Source organism: Helianthus annuus, chromosome 15, assembly GCF_002127325.2.
Source record: "Helianthus annuus cultivar XRQ/B chromosome 15, HanXRQr2.0-SUNRISE, whole genome shotgun sequence".
NCBI classification, from domain to species: Eukaryota; Viridiplantae; Streptophyta; class Magnoliopsida; order Asterales; family Asteraceae; genus Helianthus; species Helianthus annuus.
Genome location: NC_035447.2, coordinates 167,497,174 through 167,519,919, shown reverse-complemented (window position 1 = coordinate 167,519,919; position 22,746 = coordinate 167,497,174). Strand labels below are relative to the sequence as shown.

The 22,746-nt window shown below is 38.1% G+C and overlaps 1 protein-coding gene across 1 annotated transcript in view; it reads left to right on the top strand.

Moving 5' to 3' along the window:
* Positions 1-22,746, top strand: part of LOC110914191 (putative F-box protein At5g50220) — a 56,007-nt gene that overhangs the window by 8,749 nt on the left and 24,512 nt on the right. Inside the window, exon 2 of the mRNA XM_022159003.2 lies at positions 1,201-2,059. Coding sequence (XP_022014695.2) covers positions 1,201-2,059 — 859 coding nt within the window. The remainder of the gene's footprint in view (positions 1-1,200; positions 2,060-22,746) is intronic.

Genomic DNA, 22,746 nt, shown 5'->3' with positions numbered 1-22,746 from the left:
GTGGGTATTTGATCGTTATATGTTTTTTTAATATTTTATTAATAATATAAAAGGTGCTCTTAATTCAAATTTATTTCGGTTTCTTTAAACGATTTTTACATATATGTTATTACACTAATACATATTTATCATAAAGTAAGAAACAATGCAAAAATTTTTTGTGTGGGTCAAAAGGAAGTTGGCCCAATATGAAAACACTTTTTTTGAATCTAGAAGGTCTAAACATAATGAATTGTAACCCAAGGTATGTAAATTGACCCATTTGATCCAATACAACCAAAAATAAACTCATTGACCAACCAATTTAATTTATCCATTATCTAAGATTAATTTTTAAACTTGCTGCACTAAAGGCTTTTCAAAATAATAAGATATCTAACAAATTGTTATATTTATTATAGCAAACAATTATTCCTTATAATCATTACAAAAGATTGATTAATCTTTGGCCACTTAATAGCAACATTATATTTATATTTAAATATATACTTAAATATATCACCAAACCAATTTTAGTCAATCTTCCAATTGATTTGCAATCAAATTATCAATAAAATTCGTACTACATTTTTTTAAAAAAAAATGCGATGAATCTTACATAATTATTTCATTATTTGCTTAAAAATATATAAAATCATTCTATAAATAGATTTTGAATCGCCTTTAATTTTCCTCAAAGATTTGTTATATATTATTGCATTATTTGGTACTAACATTAACAAGAGTTAACATAATATACGTTTGTAGTCATGTGTATGGAAATATGATATTTATGGATAATATATATGTTACGTATTTTTTAATTTAAAGTTGACATCTTTTTTTAATAATAATAGATTTCCAATATATGATGAAAGTCCTATAAATACCCATATTTTCTGTAATTCATTCTCATGCTTCAACTCTTATACATAACATCTGCAGTTACACGGTTAGTTAATGTATACTGTATTATAAATGTTCAATGTTCCATTGATAATTTTCAAGTTTTTATACAACTAGCAATTTTATGTATATGAGTCTTTTTGGTTCAATTTGTATTACTCACAAAAAGATGAATGCTAAATATTTTATTGTAAATCAGAATATTATACTTTATTTTTGTTGTATTTTGTATTACAAATGTTCCTGTTACAACTATATAATAATTAATAAATCTTAAAAAGCTTATACAATCGTTTTTTTTTTAATTTTTTTCAGGGTATTACGAATCATGGAACGTGTTGGGGATTACATGATATTTGAAGAGATCTTATTGAGACTACCTGCAAAGGTAGTTTGTCGTTTCAAATGTGTTTCTAAACAATGGTGTTATGAATTATCTACACCAAAGTTTGTTTTCATCCATGCTCGACGAGTTGGAAATTCAATACAAAAGAAGTTGCTCTCCTTGAAAGAAAATTCAATTGTCGTTGATGACATTGTAGCTGGCAACTTAGAAGAAGATACAAGCGAAACAGTTACTTTTCCATACGATGTCGAGCCATCCTTTTTAAGCATTATAGGTTCGTTTAACGGACTGATTTTACTTTGCATTAAAAGGAGTTACAATGAGCTCGTCCTTTGGAATCCAACGACGAGGCGTTTTAAGTTGATATCGGACGACTATTTTAGTCGTTATTTTGGTCGACACAACGATACGGGTGGAATGTACTTTGACGAGCACAACGATCTAAAAGTGCTTCATATTAATTGTTACTGGGACGTAGTTACTGCTCGTGTATATTCACGACATAATGACTCATGGAGAAAATTGAATTTCTTGAACGGAACTCAGTTAGGTTCAAACTTTTATTCATGGTCTCCTGGAATTTATTCCGACAAAAAAATATATTTCATGGTTTCCAATTACTGGATTCCACCCGGTGAAAGGAACATAGTTGTTTTCGATGTTATATCTGAAACTTTTAGTATACTTCGTTTTCCGGAGCATATGGAAGTCAATCCTTGTCAAGGACATTTTCTAACAATTTCCAACAAGCTGCATGTGATTGTCGTTCAATATGCTGGTGAACTAATTGCAGATTTGGTCAAATATGAACATGATGAGTGGATCAAGGTATTTTCTTTCAATAGGGCTCGCATAGTTCATCATATGGAGACGCAGGAAAGGACAAATATAATTCAAAACAACAAGTGGTTGATAACAAGTATTTGGGGAGATACTGTTGAAGTTGTGCTTTGCAATGATTCTTTTAACTACATCCAACATGTTGACAACTACAACGGACCGAAAGGTGCATTATTTTTGGAGACAATCGTTTCGCCTTTCCTTTAGAAAATATGATTTAATTAGATACTATTAACTATTTCATCTTTTTATGTTTTGTTTTTCGAACTATCTATTTTCTTTCAAGTATCTCAAATTAAATCTTTTCATTACTATAATAATACTAGGATTTTGTATTTTGTTTCATTTTTTGGTATGGTCAATAAATATATTGGTTCATAATTGCGGCCCAATTAAAATCAGGGATTCTGATTAGTTGTTTTGGACGGCCCAATGATAGTTTACAAATTAAATTTGTCGGCCAGTATTTGTTGGTATATGTGATTTTGGATTATTTTTTATAAAGCGGCCCAATCATTTTTTATAAAGCGGCCCATTAACCTGGTATAATTACATTTTCTATTACTATAATACCATATGTCAATAAAAAATATATTATTCAAATTTACTTATATACGTTTACACAACTTTCCTATTTAATTTAATATTTGTATTAGTAATTTCAAAGATTTTATACACAAATAGAATTCAATCTTTTCAAAAATGCCAGTCAAAGCTTTAAACATATTTCAATTTAATATTTATTTTTCTTTTTTCTGTTTTCATTTAATTAATAAGGTTTAAAAAAATACTATCATACTAAATGAGTTTGACTATATCTATGTACATTTTACAAAAGTTAACGGGGTTTATGTAAATATGTTTTTAATCCTTTGCTATCTGGACCAAATATCCAAACTATTACAGGGCATTATTAAACATCAACAACTATCACTTCTCAAAACTTCACACAATCATCACATAGAAATATCTTCACCATCTCCAAACATTATTATAAATATATTTCAGTCTTAACCTAAAAGTTAATAATTCCACATGAAACCTTTAAACACTCATGGAGGCCAAATTGGGATATTATTAAAACCGAATAAAAGATTTTCTTAGGAAGGGAAAGAACACACTAATTAGTTTACTAATTTTATCTATGTATTTGTATTTCAAATATAATTTTTCCTATCCCGGGATGTTCCCGGGTGATAGCCTAGTTATAGAATATATATATAAAAAAATCAGTAATAATATTTATAGAATTTATTTGTGATAAACTAGTATTTTTAAATAATTAAAACATGTATAAATCCAAATTTCAATTCATGAATTCCCCAAAAAAAAGGAAAAATTAAATAGAAATTTCATAGTGTTTATATAACCTGAAATAATCAACAAAAATATATACTGAATTTATTTAAGACTATCTTGTATTTTTATTTGATTTAAATGGCGATTAAAACATATATAATTCACCAAAATTCCAATTTGATATCTAAAAATTCCCAAAGTTTACACATAACATGCTAATATGATATATAACAACATTATACTTTCAATTTCATCAAGAACGTAGGTTTAAATCTAAAAGCCCCAAATTCTAAAAGCGAAGAACCCTAATTTCAACTAAAATTAAATTCGAATAATTCAGCCTCTTATCACTGAAATTGATAGAGGGCTTTTGTAGAGGATGAAAAATAAAGCACAATAGGCTTTGGAATTACCTGAAAAGGTTGAGAATTGAAGGAGATATCATCTGTACAAGTTACAAGCCCTAGATTCGTTCTTCGATTAAATTCGCGATGTAGAGATGATGAAATGGAGAAATTCCAATGGGGTTTCGTATGGTTTGATCAAGAGAACAAATGGTAAAAGTTTTAGAAGCCAATTCCACGATTTGATTGAAAACCCACATGTTGAACAAAAGCTTTCATGGTGATGATGGTTGATTCGATTAAGATGACTATGGGACGATTAAAGGTCAAGAAAAGCATTAACTCGAAGTTATACATTGTTAAGGATGATTATCAGACTTAATTAGTCATTAAAATTGACGTTCAAAACGTTTTGGTTTCTATTTTCACGTCCTTTTTGCGTTTCAGGTCAACGAAGTAGGAAGATGATGGGTTTTAGGCTCTGAGGTTGCGTTTAATTATTATGCAGCATGAGTTTCTTACACAAAGTGCAAGGTGGTGGAGTGGTTGAGTTGTTGTTGTTGTGTGTGGTGTACCCGGGTTCGACTCCTACTGAACCCGCTATTTTTCTTTGTTTCTAATTTAAGGTTTCATTAAATACAGATTTGGACCCTGCACTTTCTAACTTCCATTAATTGACAAACTGGTCCCTGAAATCTTACACACACTATTAACTTGATTAACCCAAACACTAACTCAGTTAGTTAGTTTCTTTTATAAACTAAGCTAGTTAATTAAAATATATACTAACTTAACTAGGTTTCCTAACCTAGTTAGCTAACCCGTTTTAAATAGATAGTTTCCATAAATTACAAAAACAACCCCTTAACTTGTAACTTTAATATCTTGACGGTTTTGATCCTTCTAAGTTAAAAACTTGTTTTAAAGCCACCAATTTTAACGTAGTTAATTGTTTCCCTTAGAACCATTAACCGAGTTAACAGAGTCTCGCTTATAAATCTCCACTTTTATTCCGGTTTTAATCCAACGCAAAACGTGATGATTAATTAAAAAAATAAATAATAAATAAAAATAATAATAATAATAATAATAATAATAATAATAATAATAATAATAATAATAATAATAATAATAATAATAATAATAATAATTGAAAAGGATCCGGTTTTGCAATCCGGGTCGAATTTCGGAGACCCGGTTTTGACGGATGTTACATTTTCCGGGTTCGAGTGTAAGTACACCCCCTCCCAATACATGTCTAAATCATTTTTCATCAATCTTTGTCCCTTCACTCGGGCTCATTATCCTAATGTAATATGCTTCCGTCACCCGGCTGTGCATTTACATTATTATCAAATATTTTGCTCATTTGATTCTTTTGGGTACTTTTTAATTTGTCCCATTCACCCCGTCCTTACTACATCGGATATAAGCATGTCCATCATAAAAAGTTCATGGTACCACGTGCTCACCACTTACTTGGCCAGAGTAAGCGATCAATACCTGGTATACATGACGCTTTTATAATTTTCACATTACACCCCATGTAAGTAATGCCTTTATTTGTTTCTCTTGGAAACAATATCTCGGATAGATTTTCTATTCGGGTTTTTTTTCAAGTTTTTAATCTACATATGCAACTTTCAATCTCTACGTATTTGTTGCATATTACTATTTGTGCAATTAAATTTAAAGTGTGCTCCTGGTAATGCTTGCCCTAACGGGCTTCTCTTGCCATTAACCTTGTTTGCTATCACCACGCGATTTAGGTCCTTGGTGAGCATGTTCTTTAGACCGTTCCTTTGTCAAATCCGCGATTTGTTAACTCTCGCTATCTCCATATGCGAGTGTCCTTCAACTAAAACATTTACAACAATTAGTAATTTCGACATTAATGGATGCCCGTATTATAATACAAGGCTTTTCTACTATACGCATCAACGCGTGTAATCTCGTTGACTAAATCTATTCTATATCGTTTTTATTGGTGTAACGTGTATTGCACGATAACTGTGACAACCCTCACTAAACCAGGTATCCGTACGACTTAATTAATAATTAATTACTGTGCTTGATTGAAATTATGGACAAACTGCTACTTGAATTCTGATACGTACACTTACTTGCATCATACTCTATTTGATGTCACTCTATTATTTACATACTGAACTCTAGTGACAACCTTGATGCACGAAAGCACAGTAGCACCATGAACGGATAACCCATTAAACATGCTAATATAGCCAGCATCAGGCAGACACTGCCTCTAAGGCCTGTATGAGCCCGAGATAGTTTACTACACTAGTAGAGAGTGTAGGGATATAAGGGTTGTAGAACTGCGTCACTAGGTATAAGTTACAGTGACCGGATGTGCCTAAAACGTACTCTAAGTACAAAATTCAGCACTTTAATCAAAAATTCAGCATCTAGCTAACTAATAAAGTGCCAAAACATGAGAAAAATATTACTAGACACTTTCCAAGGTGTCGGGAATAAGTTGTGTCACTAAAAATAGTAATAACGACACTTTAAAGCTTTGTTAAGCACTTTAACGGATCACTATCCGACCGAACAACCGGACTTTACCCGGAACATAAAAATATTGCCAACAACATTGTTTTTATTTTTCTGAACCAGTTAGGGTCCCTGAATACCCTAACACCCGCTTTAATGCATAACATACTAGTAACCGAGTTAACCTCCTAATCATCCAACTAATACTTAACATTTAGTTGAAATGGAACCGGATAACCCCCCCCCCCTAACCGAGTTCGGTCACAATGTGACCACCCTTTGTACTATGGTGATTATTTAATTCATCCTTGCCTAATATCTTGGAGACATGAGGACTCTTGGTTAATGGACATGAATTTTGCCTATAAGTAACAACTATAACACACCATAACCTTCACCACTTTACACAACATCACACCTCTCTCCCTCTCCTTGCTCCCTCTCGGCCGAACACACCCCCAAACACCCAACCACCTTTCGATTTTGATCTTGCATTTCCAAGTGCATACAAGGGTCAAGGATCTCACACAAGGAAGCTTGGTGCATTCGGATCGTGAAGAACCTCACCTCATTGCTTTTATCCACGCGTTTTTCGACTAGTTTCTTCCCTAGCCTCGAGCTAGTAGTAAGTTGCTATAAACGCCCTCTCGATCTATTTTAAAGTGGTTAAAATGAAATATGACGGTTAAAACTCATGAACTTACAAGATGATATGTTAAAAGTCTACTAAAATGATGAATATGTTGGTTAAAAGCTATGTTGTTGTGTAAATCTTGTAAAACTTGTTTTGTGTAATTATTTAGTGCCGATCTATGTTGTGGTAGCACAGATCATCATCTAAACCGGATTAGTCATGTTCATGGATCATGAAATAGAGTATGTTTAAGTGTAAAAAGGGGTTAAATGATGAACACTACCACTTACGAAGCATGAACTTGTGTAAAAACGATTTTACTTATGAAATAGTGTTCAAAACTAGTAGATCTACGGATCTACAAGTGGTATTTTCAAAGAACCAAGTGCCAAAATAAAACATATTTTTAAAACCGGCTCTTTCATGAATAAGAATGATTTTTGTAAACACACAAGTGTGTAAACACTTGCGTAACACTAAGTTTCGACAAAGAACTATTTTTTGTCAAATTTTACAAGAAGATGTGAGAATATATTTTCTTTAAAAACGAGATTCACAAGAAACCAAGTAGATTATATAAAAGATCCACAAAAATTAATGAAAGTTACTACATATTTTGGATAAACCACAAGTTCATGAATTTTTGGCAATTTATAACTATATTGACTAGTTTGATGGTTTGAATATTGTTTGATTAATGTTGGGAACATTGTTGATTTGGATTTTGAAAAGAAAATGATACGCTTAAAAGCGTGGCCACCTCCAGTTACAGGGGAAACTCTGGCGAAATTTTTCCAAAAACCTAACACTTGGAAAATATTTTCACCACAAGTGTTATGAATACATTTTTAACTTGTTTTCAAAATATAAATTTCGCCACGATCTTTATTACAAAATTACTAAGTGTCGGAGGTGGGATTTTCACAAAATAAAACTTGATAAATATATATTTAGTATATATTTTTCATAACAACACTTGTGAGATTTTTATGATTATTTTGTGAACTATACAAATATTTTTTTAGGGTAAAAATAATATTACCAAATGTTAACGATTCCAAAATAATACGAACGCCTTCACAATAATTATTTAAGTTACACCAGTAATTATTATTACCACCCGACCTTTAAAACGTAACTTACGTATTCTCAGAAAATACTAATGAACACGTATTTCGTCAAGGATTTTATTTTGGAAAATTTTATGAAATAAAATATAATATTTTTGGGAAAAATATTTATATTTTGGAGTTAGAATTAAAATATATTTTAAGTGAGACTTAATAATATATTTCGAAGTTATACGAACGCACATGTATTAAATCCCCATCCTTGGGAAGGAAAATAATTACCAAGTATTTACAAAGTGTAAACACGAAATGGTTGTCTAACTATTTCCCCAAAAACTTAAACCTTAAGCTAAGGCACGGCCGTCCGTCTAATAGATTTAGTACGTGTAGATCGTCGCACAGCGGTTCGATCAGGAGACTTACTTGGTAGAGACGCACCACTGTGAGTTCATGTCCCCCTTTTCTCTTAACTATTTTCAGTTTTCTAAACTGCGGGGGTGAAATACATGTTACTATATTTATGAGTACTTTATACATGGTATGGTTAGCGTAAGGAGGTTTACTACTTAGATCATGTGAGTGGGTAGGCGGAAACTTGAGGCCATTAATCCTCAGGGTAGGACCGAGGGATAGGAGCGGTAGATCTATCTGGGTGTAGCGAGCCCAGCCCCAGGCCCAGCATAACGGACCTCGGGGTGACTTTGTGCCCAACGCATAAATCCGCTAGGTTTGAGTCTTCCTACTTGCACTTCACACATATCAATGGCCTTGCAAACCATTGGTGATCTCTTTTTCCTTATTTGCTACATACCAGGATTTTATACATACAAAGGTTTTACATACTCACTTACACATGAACTCGCTCAACATTATTGTTGATTTTTCCAACTTACATGTATTTCAGGGAACTAAAGATCTGGCGCGGTATGTTACGTTTTCCCGCTGCAAAGTGTTACGAGGTCATCCGGGTTTAGGGGATGTGACTTTTTCCTGGACGAGTCATAGTCCTTAAACTGCGTTATTATCATGTTGATGTTTGTGTCTGTTGAACAATGTTTTTATGTTTTATGTTGTAGTTTCAGTTGCTTGAGTCAACGTCCTAAGACAATGTTGTTGTATTTGGTTTTTAAAACTTAATTTAATGGATGATCTTGCATGGTTTATTTCATATAGCTTGTTATGATTAAGCTATGGTATTAAGAAGTTACACCAAACATTAACCACGTTTCCGCAAAGCCAGGGTGTGACAGCTTGGTATCAGAGCTCTGATCATAGCGAACTAGGATTCCTTCTCGAGTCTAGACTATGATCACTAGGGCTCTCACGAAAACATTTTTACACTGCATACCACTTAAGTCCAGATCCAAAACGTTTTTACAAACAAATGTTGAGCACATTTCATTTATTATTTATAGGCTCAGTCTGGGAGGCTGAGGCTCAGTCTAAGAGGCTGAGGCTTGGTCTGGAAGGCTGAGGAAGTAGGCTAGTGGGACTAGGAAGAACAATCCGAAAGGCTGGGAAGGTAGTTTGAGAGACTAGGAGATTCAGTCTAGCAGACTGGGAGGCTAGTGGGACTAGGAGAACTATATGATTGCTTATTGGTGACTAATATGTTTATTTGACTATATGATTGATTATTTGTGCATATGTGTGTTTATATTACAAAACGTCATGCCTTCATCAGATACTGGAGAATCGGACACTACAGATTCCATGGCCATAGTATCAGGCGACACAGTTTCATCAAAGCACGAGGTGTACGTTTCCGATACTACCAGCACAGACGATGACGACTTTCATCCCTTTGCGCTGCCCGATGTCGTAGCAGAGCCTGCTGATGGCCATCTTGTTGGGGATTGCCACTCGTGGTGATCCCTGCTCCTGTGCTCCTTGCCACTTATCCCATTGTTGATATGCCCCCCGACGTTGTCTCCAACGACGATGTCAAACTATTAGAGGAGGACCCACTTGAGGGCGAGGCCCTATTACTGCTAGTAATAGCCTACTGCTTGCGGACGCTCCTGCAGAGGAAGCTCATGCCCATTCCCCTGTCCCAGACTCATTTGAGTTTCTGACGTCCGCATCTTCGCATATACAGGGAGTGCAGCACCATTCACACGACACCGACCCTGATATGGCGTCATCAGCTGCACCAGTTCCCGCACACAGCTTTGAGTTTGATCACGATATTGAGGATGATCCTGTTTTCCACCTGGTTTTGATCCAGACCATGACATTGAGTTCATACACTTAGACCAGCCCTTGGAGGATCCTGTAACCCCGGTGTTTGTTGATCCAGCTGATTTTGAGATGGAGTTTGTTGATCCGGAGCCAGCCGTGGCCCTGAGCCAGGCGTTGCTCTTGACCCCGCATTGGAGCATGACCCTGTTTATGCCGATGCACCTGCTGTTGCTCCTTGATTGATCATCTGCTTGGACGAGAGAAAATTTGGGTTAACTGTGCAAGACAATTTATTATTACGGGGGCCCACGTAATAACGACTTGTAGTGCACAGAAATCCTGGTGGACTCTGCGGGTCAAGCTAATGAAAACCAATGTAGCAGGAAATAACTCAAACACGAATGACCAAGGCGATGTAGCCTCGAGTTCATTCTATTTCAAGCAACGAGCCAAATTGGCAAACCTATGTGAAGGCTCAGAGTTTATTTCCTCACTCATACATTGAGTATATTTACGTGTGAATTTGGGTGATTACATGATGGCTTATGGTGCTATGTATCTCATAGACAATTGAAATGTTGTCTAACCCGCTTCATGCCACTTCGGCAGAAGAGAATGCCACCCAGGCATGACACAAACACCAGTACGTTGCCAAGGATAGAAGCCGAGCTGTAAAAACGCATCTCACAGGCAATTGCACGACATGAAGCCCTCCGCTTTGAGCACAGCGATGGCACTACTGGAAATAACCCTCCAACTGACTGCACCTATAAGCAGTTCCTGAACTGCAAGCCTTTGAACTTCGACGGAACAGGAGGCGCCGTTGCATTTGTTCGTTGGTCCGAAAAGATTGACTCCATTCTAAGAATGACTAACTGTTCGCCCCAACAGAGTGTTACCTTTACCTCGGGATCATTTCTAGATGGCACAATCTCATGGTGGGACCATCAGGTTCAGGCCCTTGGCACAGATGCTGCTTATGCACTGAGCTGGGACGAGCTCAAGGAAATGATTGAGAAGAAATGTTGTTCTAGGACTGGAATCCAGAAGCTTTAGGTGGAGTCCTGGAATTTGAAAATGGACGAACCAAGGATTCCTGAATACGTCCAGCGATCTCACGGCTTGTCTAGGGTCGTCCCCTACTAAGTCATTGAGGTTGTATGATACAGTTGTGTACTTGAAAACTTTACATTGTGATCTCGATTTATGGCAATGCAATCGCAGTATTCTCATCACTTTTGATGTTTGATCTACTGTTTAAGTTCTATGACATGAGATGTTATGTGGTTGATTTATTTTTAGCATGAGATGTTATGTGTTGATATTGATGAGTACATACGTGCACTTGACTTGCTATGACCTAACCTACGTGAAACATCTTTTAGAAGATGCCACCCAGACGCGAAATGCGCATGCCCACCTTGGAGGCAGAACTTCAAGAGATAATTGCTGCAGCTATAGCACAGCACGAGGCCCTACGCTCCGAACCTAGCGGAGGCACCTCAGAAAATAACGGTTGTCCCTACTGGCACTTCCTCAACTACAAGCCTCCGAAGTTCGACGGCACTGGGGGTGCCATAGCTTTTGTGAAATGGATTGAAAGTATGGAATCCATCTTTCGAATGAGTGGTTGTACGCCAGAACAACAAGTCCCATACGTTTCTGAGTTGTTTCAAGATGGAGCTCGATTATGGTGGAATCTTTAGGTTCGGATAATGGGCCTAACTACAGCATACGCGTTGACTTGGGATGAGTTGAAAGGAATAATGCGTAAGAAGTATTGCACCCAAACAGAAACCCAGAGGTTGGAAGGTGAATTCCAGAGCCTGATAATGGAAGGTCCGAAAATGTTGGAATACATGCAAAGACTTCATGATTTGGCACGAGTCGTTCCGTACTTGGTGGAACCAGAATTGAGGAAATTAGGACATTTCATTTGGGAACTGGCACCTCAAGTCCTGAGCTTAATGACAGCATCTGCGCCACCAACAACTATGGCTGCAAGTAAGATGGGCTTGGCACTCGTTACGGAAGCCATTAGACTAGAAAAACTTGCAAACCCTGACAAGGAGACTCAGGTAGAGTCGTCCGGAAAGAACAAAAGGAAGCTCACCGAAGATACCCGAACGAATAATGATGAACAAAGATCTATTCGAGGTTGTTTTGACTGCGGAGACAAAGGGCATTTCAAGAAAGATTGCCCTAACAACAAACAGGCCAATGATAAGATTTACTTAGAAACTAAACCAAGACGTGCTGGGTGCAAGTATCACCATGAATGTGGATGTCGGAAGCCTAGGTGCGGGAGGAAAGGACATAACAAGGATGATTGTGGGATGAAGAGTCCCAGACAAGGAGAAAACAGTAACAACGCTCAAGGTGGAAATGGGAAAGGAAATAGCCGAGTGCCAGGATGCTTCCATTGTGGGGACGTTGGACATCTTAAGAGGGAATGCCCGAAGTTGAAACAAGACCGTGAAAGAGCATCCAACATCGGAGTTTGTGAAGCATGCCAGGATCCAGGCGTGATTACTGGTACGTTCCCTAACAACCAAAACTTTTGCATCTATTTTGTTTGATACTGGTGCCGATTATAGCTTCGTGTCACTAGAATTTAAGAATATTATTGGTTTGACGCCTAGTAAGTTAGACGTCCCATATTCGATCGAATTAACAAATGGGAAACTAGTTGAGACCAGTGAGGTTGTCCAAGGATGTGTGATGGAATTTGGAGGGCACGGGTTTACGCTAGACTTACTACCTGTCGAGTTGGGAAGCTTTGATGTGGTAGTGGGAACGGATTGGCTATCGAGTAACAAGGCCGAGATTGTTTGTCACGAAAAGGTCGTTCGTATCCCAATCGAAGATGGAGAAACAATTGTGGTTCATGGGGAGAAGCGTGATACGCCTTTAAGAACTATCAGATGCCTGAAAGCTCGTAAGTGTTTACAAAAGGGATGTGCTGCCTTCCTGGCACACATTGTAGATAAGAAAGCTGCTGAGCCGAAAATCGAAGACATCCCTGTCGTGAGGGAATATCCAGAAGTCTTCCCAGAGGACTTGCCTGGATTGCCGCCTCAGAGGCAAGTAGAGTTCCGCATCGACTTAGTTCCAGGCGCCGCACCTGTGGCTAAGGCACCTTATCGACTTGCCCCATCTGAGATGCAGGAATTGTCGACACAACTTCAAGTGTTGTTAGACAAAGGATTTATCCGACCAAGCTTCTCGCCTTGGGGAGCTCCGGTCCTGTTTATCAAGAAGAAGGACGGTAGTTTCCGTATGTGTATCGACTACCGAGAGTTGAATAAGCTGACGATCAAGAATAGATACCCTCTGCCAAGGATAGATGATTTATTCGACCAACTGCAAGGTTCAAGATTTTACTCTAAGATCGATATTCGATCTAGATACCATCAGTTAAGGATACAGGAGGAAAGTATCCCGAAGACAGCCTTCAGAACTCGCTATGGACACTACGAGTTCCTAGTTATGCCGTTTGGGTTGACAAACGCACCTGCAGTTTTCATGGATCTAATGAACAGAGTTTGCAAGCCATATTTGGACAAGTTCGTGATTGTGTTCATCGACGACATTTTGATTTATTCAAAGACAAAGGCTGAGCACGAACAGCATCTAAGAGCTATTTTGGAGTTGCTGAAGAAGGAGCAGCTGTACGCCAAATTCTCGAAGTGCAAGTTTTGGCTACGTGAAGTCCAATTTCTTGGACACGTGGGAATGGAGATGGAATTCATGTGGATCCCACCAAGATCGAGGCGATCAAGAATTGGGAGACCCCAAAGACGCCAACCGAGATTCGACAATTCTTGGGTTTGGCTGGCTACTATCGAAGGTTCATTGAGGATTTTTCAAAGATCGCTCAACCATTGACGCTCCTCACCCAAAAAGATAAGAAGTTTGATTGGGGAATCAAACAGGAAGAAGCGTTCCAGCTATTAAAGGATAAGCTCTGCAATGCGCCAATCTTAGCACTACCGGAAGGTACAGACGATTATGTGGTATACTATGACGCCTCGCATCAAGGATTGGGTTGTGTGTTGATGCAACGCCAGAAAGTTATAGCTTACGCTTCGCGTCAACTGAAAGTGCACGAAAAGAATTATACCCCACATGACTTGGAACTTGGCGTAGTGATATTTGCTTTAAAGATCTAGAGACACTACCTATATGGTACGAAGTGTACAATTTTCACAGATCATAAGAACCTACAACACATATTCAACCAGAAGGAGCTGAATATGAGACAGAGACGATGGGTTGAGTTGTTGAATGATTACGACTGCGAGATAAAGTATCATCCAGGGAAGGCGAATGTGGTCGCCGACGCCCTAAGTCGAAAAGAAAGGATCAAGCCCATAAGGGTTAGGGCTTTGGAGATGATTATCCAAACCGATCTTTCTCTGCGCATTCGTGCCGCGCAGAGAGAAGCTCTTAAGGAAAGAAACCTTGAAGAAGAATATCTCCGTGGGATGGAGAAGCAATTGGTGCCAAACGAGGAAGGAACGTTATGTTTTGAGAAAAGGATTTGGGTTCCTCTGTTTGGTGGTTTGAGGAAAGTTATACTTTGGAGTTAGAATTAAAATATATTTTAAGTGAGACTTAATAATATATTTCGAAGTTATACGAACGCACATGTATTAAATCCCCATCCTTGGGAAGGAAAATAATTACCAAGTATTTACAAAGTGTAAACACGAAATGGTTGTCTAACTATTTCCCCAAAAACTTAAACCTTAAGCTAAGGCACGGTCGTCCGTCTAATAGATTTAGTACGTGTAGGTCGTCGCACAGCGGTTCGATCAGGAGACTTACTTGGTAGAGACGCACCACTGTGAGTTCATGTCCCCCTTTTCTCTTAACTGTTTTCAGTTTTCTAAACTGCGGGGGTGAAATACATGTTACTATATTTATGAGTACTTTATACATGGTATGGTTAGCGTAAGGAGGTTTACTACTTAGATCATGTGAGTGGGTAGGCGGAAACTTGAGGCCATTAATCCTCAGGGTAGGACCGAGGGACAGGAGCGGTAGATCTATCTGGGTGTAGCGAGCCCAGCCCCAGGCCCAGCATAACGGACCTCGGGGTGACTTTGTGCCCAACGCATAAATCCGCTAGGTTTGAGTCTTCCTACTTGCACTTCACACATATCAATGGCCTTGCAAACCATTGGTGATCTCTTTTTCCTTATTTGCTACATACCAGGATTTTATACATACAAAGGTTTTACATACTCACTTACACATGAACTCGCTCAACATTATTGTTGATTTTTCCAACTTACATGTATTTCAGGGAACTAAAGATCTGGCGCGGTATGTTACGTTTTCCCGCTGCAAAGTGTTACGAGGTCATTCGGGTTTAGGGGATGTGACTTTTTCCTGGACGAGTCACAGTCCTTAAACTGCGTTATTATCATGTTGATGTTTGTGTCTGTTGAACAATGTTTTTATGTTTTATGTTGTAGTTTCAGTTGCTTGAGTCAACGTCCTAAGACAATGTTGTTGTATTTGGTTTTTAAAACTTAATTTAATGGATGATCTTGCATGGTTTATTTCATATAGCTTGTTATGATTAAGCTATGGTATTAAGAAGTCACACCAAACATTAACCACGCTTCCGCAAAGCCAGGGTGTGACAATAACCATGTGTGTTGTTCTCAACACTTTAATGATACTAAACCATTGTACTTACCGGATTTGTGATCAAGCCTCGAACCGAACACTTTATTCTTTTAACCTTGAGCTATGATTACCAACTTGTAAGACCCTAGTTACTATTTAACGGTTTTCCATGTAAATACCAACAATTAGATGTGTAGTTAAGACTACACATACTATATAAATACGGGTTTATTAAAACTTTTACAAATAATAAGTTATTCAACATAACGTGATCGAATCCGCCGTTTAAAATTTACGATGAGGCAACGTGCGGAAGCATGTATCTTTATCGTGTTCGGTTCTTCGTTGAGCTTGATCGTCTTCCGGTATCCAAAATGTACCTACATTTCATAAACATGAAATGCTTTAGTCAAACGGGGTTTAAAACTTGTTCAAATGGGTTCGTAAAACAAAACTCAACAAAATAACTAGGCGCTGCCGTAACTTACGGTAGCCACTGGACATTCAGGGGATGCCGTAAGCCAGTTGAGATCTACCGTAACCATTTCAGTCGCTACCGTAAGTTACGGTAGCTACCGTAACTTACGGTAGCTTCTGCATTATTCTTGTTACCTTGCTGTTTTGACCCGTTCATGTACAAATCAAACAAACGGGTTTATATGCTCCCTAAACTCATGAAAATCATAATTTTATTATCTCCTATCATATTAGGTTTAAGTTACGAGTTTCTTACGTACTTAAAACCCGTTTACGCTCAAGTGCTTATTTTGACCCGTTAAGGGTATTTAAGCACTTTCAAACCAAAAATCACATTTGATTGCTTCTAGCATTTCATTACCACATTTCTCATCATATAATCTTCCACCACAACTGTATTTATGGTGGGTTTAATGTGGTGATCTATATAAACCAAATTTTTACCTCTCGAATCATTATTTTACGGCAAAGACTCAAATAGTAACGTTTGACTAACGTATTACCTCTTTCAGCTTCTACACTTATTCTAAGTATTTATCAAATCATAAAACTTGTTTCCAAACAACCTTTAAGGGTTGTTTGCTCAGTTTAACTTATAAGGGCGTTTTAGTCCATCTTGGCCCTTCATTAACGATGAGGGATTACTGTAACATGTTTGACCCATAAGCCCTCTTTTTAACTATGATTTTATTTGAAAGGTCAATAGGCCTTTCAAACGTAATGACCATCGTTTGTAACATTCGGTTTACCTATTTAAGTAACCAAAATCTATTTTAGACTCCAATTAACTCTCATTAAACCTTACGTTTAAATGGGAGTTATCCTATAAGGCGTACCTGGCTCGGATCATTATATTGACCCATTTAAATACCTTGCCTCAATAGCCGCTAAGTAATAGCGATGTAAATAACCACTCGATAATTATTTCTGTAATCATGCAACTCAATAAACCATCAGTCGATATTGTCAAAAAGTGATATTTTCACCTTTTGACCCGTTTGGTCTAAATGACCGATTATATTAGCGAGATGAAGCTTATTGCCATCTTGTAACACTCAGTTTATAGTACAAGATTTATATTAACAATATGCATTTGATTTCCCAAATATTTGAGAGCTTACAAAAACTTTTAGCGTTTCAACCATATCGAGACACATCATACATGTATTGTTATTACAAAACCATATTCAAGACAATAACTACCATTAGTTTACATAGTTTTTAGAACAAAAGATCAGATGCGGAAGCGTTCTAATTGAGTGTTCGGTTCGATTCGTTTGCTTGATCACCATCCTCCTTCTTGAGTACCTGAAAAACTAATGTTTTAAACAAGCATTAGTGTTATAATAGATGGGAATTCACATATTCGAATTTGGTCCGAAAACTTATTCAAGAAAATGAAATAAAAATTTCATCAAGCTGGGCTCTACCGTAATTTACGGTGATACCGTAAATTACGGTGGCTTCTGGGCAATTTGGAGCCTACCGTAAGTCAGTAGGATCCCACCGTAACAGATTTGCAGGCCACCGTAAATTACGGTACCACCGTAATTTACGGTAAGCCCTGCACATCACTCCCTCGTTTCTGATGCAGTTTTGCTGATTCTTTTATGCATCAAAACAGCTTTATTTCGCATAATTTGTTAAGCGCCTGGTCTTATTTCTCCATTCTTGTATTTGGCTTATGATATTACTCAACTATTCTTGAGCGGGCATGCTTACGAAATCGACTTACACACTAGATTACAAGACTTATTATTTAATTGTTTATACTATTTTCATGCATCGGATCTGCACCTTAGCTCCTATATTAAGAACAAGGTTTCTTAATTTGAGTATGGTGTTCGATACACGGCATACCCATCATGTAATTCACGCATTATATAATAGTGTCATGCTTCGTGCTTATTACCAAAACTTGTTTGACCCGTTTGGGTGTTAAACTTACACACCATTACGGATATGTAAGATTTCATGCATTTTCACTTGTTTTGACCCATTTACTTGTTTAAGACACTAGTCATATTCGTGACGAATTGGTAAATCTTGGTTGTCGTGTTTCAAAATTGACTACATAAAACTAACAATAAGGTATAATGTAACGAAACAATAAATTTCGTACCTTTAGAGCGCGCCTTTTCCTCGTGAATTCCCCTCGGCTTGTCCGCTAGATGAATCGGACTCTTTGCCTAGAAAATTCAGTTTTCACAACATGTTTAGAACTCTTTTCATGACCATAATCACATCATTATGGACCATTATCAAATCTGCGTTTTTATCCAAATTTTAACATTTAAGTCCTCACTTAGGCATTTCAACAAACACCTAGCGGGTCAGATTTTCCTACAATCGTTACCAAGTTCGTGGCATGAAATTTAACATCTAATTTCACTTTATTTAACAAGTTTTTACATACATCTTGACATCTATATTTCTGAATCATTTCACAAATTCAGATTTTGTTAGAACAAGAGTCAAATCTCTAGTATTCACCAAGTTTCCTTCAAGTCCATTTGTTCCCCACATGTAAACCCCCAAACCTTACAAACATGATGCAAAGTTTTGACAAGAAATCACATAGGGTTTAATCCTAGACATCAAATTACTTCAAGATTCATCCATGCATTACATATCTAGGCTAAATTTCAGTTTTTCAAAGTTAACCTAGAATTGTGATGGATCAAAATGCCAAGATTTTACATACCTTTTTGATCCTTACAACAAGGGGTTTGCTAATTCGTGTTTAGAACTTGATTTGGAACGAGATTGAGGCTTCAATTTGCAGATTTTAGTTGTGAAATTAGGGTTTGGAGAGCTCCTGTTCGCCCCTCTTCTCCTTGATCGACCAGACACACCAATTTTGGTGTGTTTGGTTTGGTTTTGTCACAATTAGTAGTAAACTTTCGATTTTTGACAAGTTTAGTCCCTTGACTACCATTTTCTCTAACTTCAAGTGTTTTAACCATAGTATGAGTTATTTCAAGACTAAAATTTAACTAGGTTAAGTTCTTAATCGGTAATTTCTTGTTTATTAACTCTTTGAACTTTATAATATAAGGGTTTATATTTTTGGGGTGTTACAAGTCCACCCCCCTTAAAAGGGTTTCGTCCCCGAAACCGAATTACGTACCAAATAATGTAGGGTAGAGACGCCGCATCTCCTCTTCGGGTTCCCAAGTAGTGTCTGACCCTTTTCTGTGGTCCCATTTGACCTTGACTTGATTTATCACTTTGTTCCTCAAGCTTTTCTCTTTACGATCTAAAATCGCAATCGGTTTTACTGCATAGTTGAGACTGTTATCTACCTCGAAATCATCGTAGTGGACATGAGCGGTCTCGTCGGCCAAACATTTTTGGAGATGTGATACGTGGAATGTGTTATGAATCCCACTCAACTCTTCGGGTAATTCAAGTCGATAAGCTACCTTACCAACCCGTTCAATGATTCTAAATGGCCCAATGAATCTCGGGCTTAACTTTCCCCTTTTTCTGAATCTAATAATACCCTTCCATGGGGAAACCTTTAGCATGACCATATCGCCAACCTGAAACTCAATTGGCCTATTTCTTTTATCTGCATATGCCTTTTGCCGGTCTTGAGCCGCTTTCAAGTGTGCCCGAACTATGTCGATTTTCGCATTTGTGGCTCGGATTATATCAGTTGGTGCTAGCCCTCGCGGACCCACTTCTCCCCAACATACCGGAGTCCGACACTTTCTACCATATAATAGCTCGTACGGGGCCATTTTAATGCTCGCGTGATAGCTATTGTTATATGCGAATTCGACCAAGGGTAAATGGACATCCCAACTACCCCCAAAATCAATAATGCAAGCCCGCAGCATATCACCCAATGTTTGTATTGTTCTTTCGCTCTGCCCATCCGTTTGTGGATGATAAGCAGTGCTAAGGAACAATTTAGTTCCCATCTGTTCTTGGAATTCACGCTAGAATTTTGAAGTAAACCGAGTATCTCTGTCTGACACAATGGATATCGGTACCCCATGCCTTGCTATGATTTCATTGGTGTATACCTCCGACATTTTCTCAGATGTATAAGTTTCACGAATCGGAATAAAGTGGGCGCTTTTAGTTAACCTATCCACGACTACCCAAATAGCATCAAAACCACGACTTGTTTTAGGTAGTTTGGTCAATAGGTCCATCGTGATTTGCTCCCATTTCCAAACCGGGATTTCTAACCGTTGATGTTTACCATACGGATTTTGGTGTTCCGCCTTGACTTGTAGGCATGTCAAACACTTTTCCACGTATTTCACAGTGTCCCGCTTCATTCCGGGCCACCAATAGCTTTGCTTCAAGTCATGATACATTTTGGTCGCTCCCGGGTGAATGGAATAACGGGATTTATGAGCTTCATCAAGTAGAAGCTTCTTAACCCCACATGTGTTAGGAACCCAGATTCTATTAAAACGAGTCTTTAGGCCGTGACTGCCCACTTCAAGGTCTTTAACTTGACCAATAATTCTTTCCTTTTTCCAGTTTTCCGCCTTTACAGCTTCATCTTGTGCTTCTCGAATTCGTTCTAGTAAACTTGAAGTCACAACCAGTTGCATTGATCGTACCCGTATCGGGGTATAATCTGTTTTGCGGCTCAGCGCATCGGCCACTACATTGGCCTTACCGGGGTGGTAATGTATTTCGCAATCGAAGTCTTTGACGGTTTCCAACCACCGTCTTTGCCGCATGTTTAATTCCTTCTGGTCGAAGAAATATTTCAAACTTTTATGGTCGGTAAAGATTGTAAACTTTACTCCGTACAAGTAATGTCTCCATATCTTTAAGGCAGACACCACCGCTGCCAATTCTAAGTCGTGAACCGGATATTTATTTTCATGAATCTTCAATTGCCTCGAGGCGTAGGCGATGACCTTGCCTCGTTGTATTAACACGCATCCGAGCCCCAATTGAGAAGCGTCCGAGTAAACCACCATGTCTTCGGTCCCTTCCGGTAATGTCAGTACCGGAGCGTGGGTCAATTTTTCCTTGAGTGTTTGGAAAGCTTCTTCTTGCTTAATGCCCCACACGAACTTTTCCTCCTTACGAGTTAATTTGGTCAATGGTAAGGCAATTTTGGAGAAATCCTGTATGAATCTCCGATAATATCCCGCAAGCCCTAAAAAGCTTCGGATTTCCGAGGGATTTCTTGGAGGGCTCCATTTCGACACAGCTTCTATCTTGGACGGGTCTACTAGTACTCCATCAGCACTAATAAGATGCCCAAGAAACTGTACCTCCCGTAGCCAGAAGGCACACTTCGTGAATTTTGCATACAACTTCTCTCGTCTGAGGGTGTCTAATATTTCCCGCAAATGACACACGTGCTCGGCCTCGCTCTTTGAATATATCAAAATGTCGTCGATAAATACAATTACCGACTTATCTAGCATGGGTTTGCAAACCCGGTTCATGAGGTCCATGAAAGCCGCGGGCGCATTGGTTAATCCGAAAGGCATTACGAGGAATTCATAATGCCCGTACCTCGTACGGAAAGCCGTCTTGGGTACGTCCTCCTTCTTGACTTTCAACTGGTGATAACCGGATCGGAGATCAATTTTGGAGAACCAACTCGCTCCTTGTAGTTGGTCAAACAAATCATCAATTCTCGGGAGCGGGTATCGATTCTTTACCGTGAGTTTGTTTAACTCTCGGTAATCAATACACATGCGTAAACTGCCATCCTTCTTTTTCACGAATAAGACTGGTGCGCCCCACGGGGACACACTCGGTCGAATAAATCCCTTGTCAAGAAATTCCTGAATTTGAGACATTAATTCTTATAATTCCGATGGCGCAAGCCGGTATGGCGCCTTCGCCACGGGTTTCGCGCCCGGAATCAACTCGATTCCGAACTCTACCTCCCGTTCTGGCGGTATCCCCGGTAGTTCTTCCGGGAACACGTCTTCATAATCTCGCACGACCGGTACATCCCCAATTTTGAGGAGCTCTTTTTCCGTTTCGCTTGCATATACCATAAAGGCCTTGCATCCATGTTTCATGAGTTTATGAGCTTCTAGCATCGTGCATATCACCGGGTTACCTCCCTTTTCTCCATATATCGTAACTTGTTTTCCGCTAGGAGACGTTAGTTTTATTTTCTTTCGGAAACAAACCACTTTTGCGTGGTAACGGGATAGCCAATCCATTCCCACTACCACTTGAAATTCTCCCATCGACATCGGGATCAAGTCTATTGTGTATTCCTCGTCATCAATATTCATCGTGCAGTTTTCACATACATCACAGACAATAAAGCTTTTATTATTACCTATCTCTACTTCTAAAGGCATAGGTAATTTTGTTAGAACAAATGAAGGGTGTCGAATAAACCCATATGAAACAAAGGATTTATTCGCACCAGTATCAAATAACACACGTGCGGGAATTGAATTTATAGTGAATGTACCTGAGACCACGTCAGGTTCGACCTTTGCTTCAACAGCGGTCAACTGAAAAGATCTTGCTTTGGCTTTTGTGGCTTCACCTTTTGAGTCT